The 8,937-nt window shown below is 31.8% G+C and overlaps 1 protein-coding gene across 1 annotated transcript; it reads left to right on the top strand.

Annotated features, from left to right (window-relative positions):
- LOC109348033 (renalase) lies at positions 2,325-8,684 on the top strand. The gene is made up of 9 exons (XM_019588218.1): positions 2,325-2,483; positions 2,615-2,714; positions 3,207-3,387; positions 4,137-4,209; positions 4,303-4,482; positions 6,497-6,594; positions 7,096-7,184; positions 7,257-7,430; positions 8,358-8,684. Exons 1-9 carry the CDS (start codon positions 2,417-2,419, stop codon positions 8,527-8,529), a joined length of 1,134 nt encoding a protein of 377 aa, XP_019443763.1. The 5' UTR covers positions 2,325-2,416; the 3' UTR covers positions 8,530-8,684.

Below are 8,937 nucleotides of genomic sequence, written 5' to 3'. Positions count from 1 at the left end.
CATTGCGAATATAACTATTTATATATAACAATGTAAAAATTTATAATAATTAGTACACCATATATTATTCATTTGTATTGTTTTTATGGGAAGGAAATACATTTTTTCCTCATATATAATCCTTAGGAATAGGTGAAGTTGTGGACACTTGCCTAATATACAAACTTACTATTAGAGCTCTAGGCCCAATATGAGAAGAGATATGCCAACCTAACATACGAGGAAAATAAAGAGAGGAAAAAACACTAAATTCAGAGAAAAATAACATACTTTTAGAAAAATCCCCACATTAAGTCTGCGTTTGGAATTGATTAAGTTTTTAGTTTCAGTTTATAAATTGTGAGATTATAATCTGTTAAGATTATAAACTGTGAGATTATAATCTGTTAAGATTATAATCTATTTATGTTTGGATCGGATACCTTAGCTGAAAACGGAATATAAACTAATCTGTTTTGTTTGGATATGATAGAAAGATTGTTTTTTACATAGTAAATTACAGAAAATGGTATGAGATTATTTGTTTATGTTATGATTATTATGGTTGTTTTTACACTATTTTTTAAATATATTTTTAATATTTATCATCATATATTTTTACTATAAATTTTTAATATTGCATAACAAAGGCTAAAAAAATATTAAAATGAAATAAATATAAAAATCAATATCAATATTAAAAAACAATATGACACACAAATAACTAAAAGTTACTAAACTTTAATTACACAATTCACGAAATAAATAATACACAAATGTCAAGTTTTATACAAAATTTTTAATAAGTTATCATGACGATGTGAGGTGTTTGGTGGAATAGTAAAAATGAGTAGAGAAATAAAGTTATAATGTGGTAAAATGAGAAATGAAAAAATTGAAAAAATAAAACATCATATATATATTTACTATAAATTTTTAATATTGCATAATAAAGGCTAAAAAAAATATTAAAATAAAATACAATATAAAACCAATATCAATATTAAAAAGACAACACGACACATAAATAATTAGAAGTTGTTAAACTTGAATTAACAATTCACAAAATAAATAATACACGAATGTCAAATTTTATACAAAAGTTTTAATAAGTTATGGTGATGATATGAAGAGTTATGATGTTTGGTGAAGAGTACAAAATGATGAGAGATAAAGTTATGTTAGGGTAAAATGAGAAATGAAAAAATTGAAAAAAAAACTATCAAAAAATAAGTTAGCCAATGATTTTGAAGCTTATACTTTTTAAAAAAAAAAACTGAGTTTATAATTTCATTTGGATGCCAAACATATATAGTTTATATTTTCAGTTTATTTTTCAAAAAATAAGCATAACCTACACAAAATAAGTCATACCAAACATAAGCTAAGTGTATTGAAATTTCTAATTCATATGTCCTATTTTTAATTGAGTGGTCAATAATAAATAACATATAACTCTAGTGACATACATACATATATATATATATATATATCTTAAAAATATAATAAGCTACATATTTGATACCACATACGTACCCATGAGTAATATTGGCAATTAGGGTTGCCTAACTAATTCTCGTGCAATACCCATCTAAATTAGGGTAGACATGTGCATATTTATTTTTAAATAGGATATGAAATATCATGCCTTATTTACTCTAAAGATGAGCAATACAGGTTTGTGGGCCGACAAAAAAATATATACAAATTTATATACATTTCATACAAAATAAACAATATATATTTTAATACAAATATATTTATCATAATAAACAATCATACAAATGATACAATAGATACAAAATATAAATGTAAAATATAATACCAAATATACATAGTACATACAAAATATAAAAAGAATAGTACAAATGCATATATATATATATATATATATATATATACAAAATGCATATACATAATAAGAAAACGATAGTATTTTCTTACATTATTCAAATGCATGTATAACAAATGGAACAAACTTTCTCACATTTAATAAAATACATATACTTTTACGTATTTGATGTTCAATATTTTAAATATAATATCGATAAATCGCCCATTTTGCCTGTTAAAAATGCTCACGAGCGAATAGGTCATGATAGGTAAAATGCATATGCACATTTTTCATTTCGCCCAATAACTATGGGCGAGCAGACGACGCTCATGGGCTTTTCCCAAACTGTGAATCATACCCACGAGTAGCTTGAAAGACATTCAATGATTGATGCTGCAATTAAAATTAAACATATTTGTTAAAGGAATAAGTTGCATGTGATGGTCTTAATCTTATACCACAGAATAATTTGTACTACGTAACATATATGGCAACCAATACGCCTTTATTGGTTTTGAAGTAACAACACCATTACTCTTTCACAACTACTTCTACTTATACCCTTTTCTCTCTCTTTCTCTATGACATTTGAGAAAGTGCAGAATGCAGAACCCATTAACACAAACCATGAACAACCCCTTCTTTAAGGTTGCTGTGGTGGGAAGTGGAAGTAAGCACTACAAACCCATTTCATTTCTCTGATCTCATTTTCTTTTTATTTATTTTATCATTGGTTGTTAAAGATGCATGCTTTATTATAAAAAATTAGTAATAATATTGTTATTAATGCAATGTTTGCAGTTTCAGGAGCTGTGTGTGCATCAACACTTGCCAGAAATGGGGTTTATGTAACTCTATTTGAGTCAGCTAGAGGCCCTGGTGGACGCATGTCCCAAAGAAGGTTCCTTTCTCTCTTCTTTTTATATTGTTCATTTTTATGTTAATTGGGCTTTGTGTAATTTATTCTTTACCCATTTGGAAATTGGAATAGCATTTGAAGGCACGTATCATTTTTTGATAAGCAGTCATTTGATCCAGGGAGAATCTCATATGTATAATCAATACTTATTTATTTTATATAACCAATGGTATCTCCTCACCCTACGGTAAGGAACTAATCACTTTCGGGGTGTGTAATTGCCCTTCCCAACTAGTGTCACTCACAGAAATTGAACCTTTTGATATTTTGATCTATCTGAGGATCTACAAGGCCTTACATCACTAGACCAACGGGTAATACTGATTTTTTCAGTTGCAATGGTAGATAGCTGTCCCTAGATTAAAAGAGGTTATAACACTTCTCCAAAGGGAGAATGTCACATGTATAATTATTTTGTTGTGTTAATGGTAATTAAAACAGGATCATAAGTTTTCTCTTTTTATGAAATTTCAGAGAGAAAACTGAAGATGGGAAGGAGCTGCATTTCGACCATGGTGCTCCATTTTTCTCGGTTAGCAAGTCTGAACTGTTATGTCTAGTTCAAGAGTGGCAGTCAAGGGGTTTCGTAGCTGAATGGAAAGAAAAGTTTGGCTCCTTTGATTTTCACACCCTTAAATTTGACAACATATATCAGGTTGACTAGTATTCTTCTTGTTTAAATCATTTTGTGCATTATATATATATTGCAGTCATATTTGATCTTGATTCTTGATGATTGGTTAGCAGTGTCTCATACTTTCATTTGTATTGACGGGTAGGGCCTTAAGGGTGTCATTACTGTCAATTGAATCTTATCATCACAGTGTATCTTCCTATGAGTTGTTGGGCACTTCACATCATTTTTCTGTGCAGTATATATTATCTAGATTGGATTTATGTACATTTATCATCTATATAAACAATGGAGTCCTTGTAACATGGGTTGTGTCCTATTATTTACCCATTGGTCTGAATACTGCACACATCTTCCTAAATCTATTGCCATCTTTGGGTTTCATGGCTTCCTATGCTTTCATTGTTGCTGCCTAATTCAAAGCACTTTTCTCCTTGACCCCTGCACAGTGAAGGTTTATTGGAAATATATGGTGTTGATAACATTTGGTTGCGAGAGTAATAATATAACCCAACTTGGCCCCTGAAGTCTTTGCATAAGTTCCCTAAAAATGTGATTTCCAGATGGGTGGAACTATATATATCTTTGCAAAATCTTAGATATTCGAAAACATAATTTTTGGGAAACTCATGATATTTTTCTTCAACTCTCAACATCAGTTATAGACTTGTTCAAGCTATGTAGAAGACATGACTTATACCACCAATCCTTGTGCATCTGAGATCACTTTCATTACAATAGTTGTTTATCTAACTGGAAATTTGTTTTAGGAAGGATTGAGGAAGAGATATGTGGGTGTTCCAGGCATGAATTCTATATGTAAAGCATTATGCAATGAGAGTGGTATCCACTTAATTCTTTTTATTATTTAGATTCACTGTTCAGAGTTGACTATGGACTCGGCGAAAAGCTTATTTGTTATTTTCTAATCATTAGGTGTGGAAAGCAAGTTCGGGGTGAGTGTTGGAAGAGTTGAATGGTTGGATGATGCAAAATTGTGGTCATTGATAGGGGTGGATGGACAGAACCTTGGTCAATTTAAGGGCCTTGTTGCATCAGATAAGAATATAGTTTCTCCCAGGATTGCGGAAGTGACAGGAAGATTGCCACCACTTGGTAAGTATATTAGGCCTTTTTTTCCTTAGCTCTCTTTTTTTTAGTCAATGTTAAAATGATCCACAATTCATTGATCTTTTGAGGAGAGACAAGGTTTGGCTCTGTTAATAGGTCTCTCTGTTAGAACAATTGCTGTGTAGTGAGTCATGTAGCTTATATTTTCTATTAATAACTTATTTAAGTATTCTAATATGCTTCGAGCTTGCTTCGGGGCTAAAGGTAAACTTCAACAAGAGTTGCATACATGGGATTAACACGGATGAGTTTTTCCTAGGGGCTGCATCTCACTTTCCTTTGTGTAAATCGGACACATTGCCATTTCATTACCTTGGTATTCCCATTGGTGCAATTTCGGGAAGAGTTGCAACATGGATTCCCATCATTGATGCTTTGGCAAATAGGATTGCTTAATGGAAATGTAGGCCCATTTCGTTTAGGGGAAGAGCCATTCTCCTCAACTCTGTTCTTACCAACATTCCAATATATCTTTTGTCTCTGTATAAGGCTGAGGATCCTTATGACTCTATAATGGAAATTCTTATGGAGTGAATCAAATAGATCTAGGGGTGTTGCATGGATCAGGTGAAAACTGGGGGGTAGGTTAGAAGGATCTGCTGGACCTGTTTAATAGTTCTCTTTTTAGCACCCAAAAAAAACTTCGTGAGCGAATCAGGCCAAAAGAACAAAAGTTTTGGCAGTTACCATGGCAATAAACTTGTTAGATTATATGCCACCGTTCTTCTTTGGCTGAAGAGCATTTTCCTTGAATTGTTATGTAATTTTTATTTCAAAGGTATTGTCCAACATAAAAAAAAATCTATGAAGAGGATGCAGGTTTACAAGTGAAGCCTAAAAGGGTTCTTGATAAGTAATGATTTTGTTAAGGTTTCATCTCAAAACCAATTGGCTACGAGAGAAGTAGCCCAACATGTTTTAAACCATATAGGCGATGTGAGACTTACTTCCCAATGTGCCCCTTCCACATAAGCTTGCCGGACCAAGCGAAGGGTTACCTTTGACCCATAACTAAAGGGCATCTTTTGGCCCATGACAACCGGAAAAAGTTCGACTTTGACTTTGATACTATGTTCAGGTTTCATCTCAAAATCAATTGGCTATGAGAAAAGTAGTCCAACAGGTATTTAAACCATTCCCTAGACAATGAGGTAGGCGATGTGAGACTTACTTCCCAACAGATTTCATGATTGTTTTCGAAGCTTAAATTCTTGTCCTTTCCATATATTGGAAACACTGGGATAGATCCTAAATATAAGTGCATTGCTTGCAAAAATTCTAGGTAGCATGAATTTGATTTTACTGTCAGATTTTGGTAACATCAAATTGTTAAACTCAACTAATGCTAGTCGAATACATTTTTTTGGTGTCTGTCATGTTTCGTGGGATTTTATTTATGCTAGGTAACTGGCATGGATGCAATTGAGAACTTTTTCTTTTAGTTTTTCAGTATTATAGAAACTTTTGAGAGATAAGAATTTAGTACTTGTTTGCAATACATGTGATATGTTTCTTATATATTATTAGAGTATAAGACTTAAAGTCTTAATCTTCTTGATTTAGAACTGATTCAGCTAATCTGTTTTACTGAATCAGTTTGGAGTTTTTTGTTTTGCATTTTCTGTTGTAACAGAATTAGTTTGTTAGTTAGAGGAGGTGACTTATTGTTCGCAGTCACCTCTTATACTATCCTCTTTTGTAATGCTTTCCCTTGGTTATATAAAGGGGTTAGCTTGTTCATTATCAATCAATCAAAACTGATTCAATTACACAGTTTCTCTCATTTCCTCTCCTTTATGCTTTGTGAATTTTAAGTATTTTACATATATTGACTAGCTAAAGATTCCTTTACTTCAACTGATATGTAAGATGGAGTTTGTTGATTTTATCAAAATAATATTTAAATTTGGGCAGTTGATAAACAATCTGATTAATAGATTGAACTTGGAAAGTGTGGAATATGTTAACTATTCATCTATGACATTTGTGATGGATGCAGATTTAAAGTTGGTGCCGGAGTTGTCAGCAAAGTTGCACAATCTTGCTGCTAGGCCATGTTTCGCTGTAATGCTGGCATTTGCTGAGCCTCTTTCATCAGTATGATATAGCTATACAACTCCCAAGTGTCATTAAATTCTACAAGTTTGCTCATTCATGAATTTAACATGTGTCATTTGATTTTGGAGTTTGGACCCATTTCATTGCTCTTGCTTAGTTTCTGCAATATGATTCTTGATTTCCTCTTTAATATGTAGCTTAGTAAGCTTGGTATCTTTTAATTTTTTTTTTGGCACTTCTAAAGAAGTTATGTAGCTAGATACTAGATGTCTAAAACAACTGAAAAATGATATTAGCAAAGAATGTTTACATGGTCATTTTCGTAACCGAAGAATTCAAAAGTATAATGCAAAATGACTACCACAAAAAATGGATATAGTTTCCTAATTTAATTTTCTGTTAGACCTTTCACATGCAAAGATATTGCATTTATAATCAAGTTGAAAGGCTTTGTTAAATGTTTTAGTCTTCTGTTTAGGATCATTTTCTTTGATGTCGAGTCGAGGATCCTAGTCTAAAAAATTCGATTTTATGATTCAGATTCCAGTAAAGGACATCTCTTTTAAAAATTCTAAACTTCTAAGCTGGGCTTATTGTGATAGCAGCAAACCAGGTCGTTCTACCGCAAGGTATATGCCGATTGCTGCATAAATATTACACTTTTTTATCAATTGATAACTAATGTGGTGGTATCTTTACAGTGAAAGATGGGTTCTTCATTCAACAGCAGAATATGCAGCAGATATAATTGCTCAAACTGGACTCAAGAAACCCTCTGAAATTACACTGAATAAAGTGGCTGAACAACTTTTCCAAGAATTTCAAAGCACTGGGCTTAACATATCTCAACCCTTTTACAAGAGAGCCCATAGATGGTGAGTAACTAAGAGCATGGAACTGAACCATTTTTTAATGTCATACTCTTTTTCATTCTATCATGTTCCATGTTGTTTTGTCTGTGACAAAGTGCTACCTAAGTATGCACTGTTATTTCTCACTTCATAAGCTTGTATATAACTATATATTTATATATGTAGCATTATGCTTAGGTGCTGGTGCTTTGACAAAACAATCTAGAGTTTTAGAGCATTATTATGTGTATTTAAGGTTGCATTACTGAGTCAACTGTACTAATCATGTGTGCTGTGCTAATCTTTTCAACTTTAGAATCTCAAGTTATCTTATCCTTTCCTTGATAATTTATATAAGTACAGTCATAGAAAACCTTTTTCTTTTTGAGAAATTTCGTTCTATGAAATATCCCTGCGTGTATTTAGATCTGTGTATGAGAAATAAAGGTATAGGGTATAAGGATGTACAAGGAAAGGGCAAATGTGGATCACATTATCAGTATATTTTACTTTGTTTTTTAGCCACTGTTTGGTTTTCCTTTATCTGCTTTAATATTAGAACCAGTGTTATCGTAGACCGGAATAGGGAACAGCTAAAAATCGTGCAGTTAGTCAGCCTGCTGAAAACTCGGTCGAACCGCTTTAAACTGGATGGTTGGACCAAATCATTAACTTGGACCAAATCAACCGTGTAAATTTATCTCATGTTAACCCTTATCTATCATTAACTTGGAATTCATATGTATTTTTTAATTATATAATATCGTCCGGTCTAACCAAACAGTTTAATCAGTTAGAACCTATACATGACCTCTTCCGGTTTGATGTTGGGGTTGGATATCATAACATTGATTACAACTGGAATTTTTTTGAAGTAACTAACACTGCAAATCCATTATATGTTTAGAAATGATGACAACTTTTCTGTAATGTTGGTTGAATTTATTATAGGGGGAGTGCATTTCCAGCTGTTAGTATTGCTGAAGATGAAAAATGTCTATGGGACAAAAGCAAGAGATTAGCCATATGTGGAGACTTTTGTGTTAGTCCCAATGTTGAAGGTGCCATAGAAAGTGGCTTAGCAGCAGCATTAAGGCTTAAAGATAGTGTAAGCTGTTTATAATTGAACCATTATTTTATTATTTCTCTGTATTCATAATTTTGCTCAAACTAGGCCCTAGTTTCAATGTTTAAAATTTGTTTAAGTCATTGATGTATTTGACATATTGAGATACATGGTTAAATAGATGATGACCAAATATTATGAGAAATTGTAATATTTTCTCTTCTTGGTCAACTAAGATATATTGGATTATAATTTTTGGAACAACTATAACACTTAGGCCTAGCACAGAGCATAGGATATGATGTGATGTGATGTTATTTGAGAAACAAAATAGATTTAATTAAAATTTAATAGATCATCAATAAGAAAATGATTTAGTGTTAAAAAAAGCCAATAAGAAATTAGAAACTAAAAGTAAAAAACTGATTATTTTTCTACTGGTCCAATTTTATTTTATTTTTAAAG

Source organism: Lupinus angustifolius, chromosome LG05, assembly GCF_001865875.1.
Source record: "Lupinus angustifolius cultivar Tanjil chromosome LG05, LupAngTanjil_v1.0, whole genome shotgun sequence".
NCBI classification, from domain to species: Eukaryota; Viridiplantae; Streptophyta; class Magnoliopsida; order Fabales; family Fabaceae; genus Lupinus; species Lupinus angustifolius.
This window is presented reverse-complemented; position numbering and strand designations above follow the sequence as displayed.

What these genes read in the sequence shown, in the direction of transcription:
- LOC109348033 (XM_019588218.1), top strand. Translation starts at nt 2,417, where the DNA reads ATGCAGAACCCATTAACACAAACCATGAACAACCCCTTCTTTAAGGTT. An exon ending in GGACGCATGTCCCAAAGAAG is followed by an intron (nt 2,715 to 3,206) that starts GTTCCTTTCTCT and finishes ATGAAATTTCAG; the next exon opens with AGAGAAAACTGAAGATGGGA. An exon ending in CCAGGTCGTTCTACCGCAAG is followed by an intron (nt 7,185 to 7,256) that starts GTATATGCCGAT and finishes GTATCTTTACAG; the next exon opens with TGAAAGATGGGTTCTTCATT.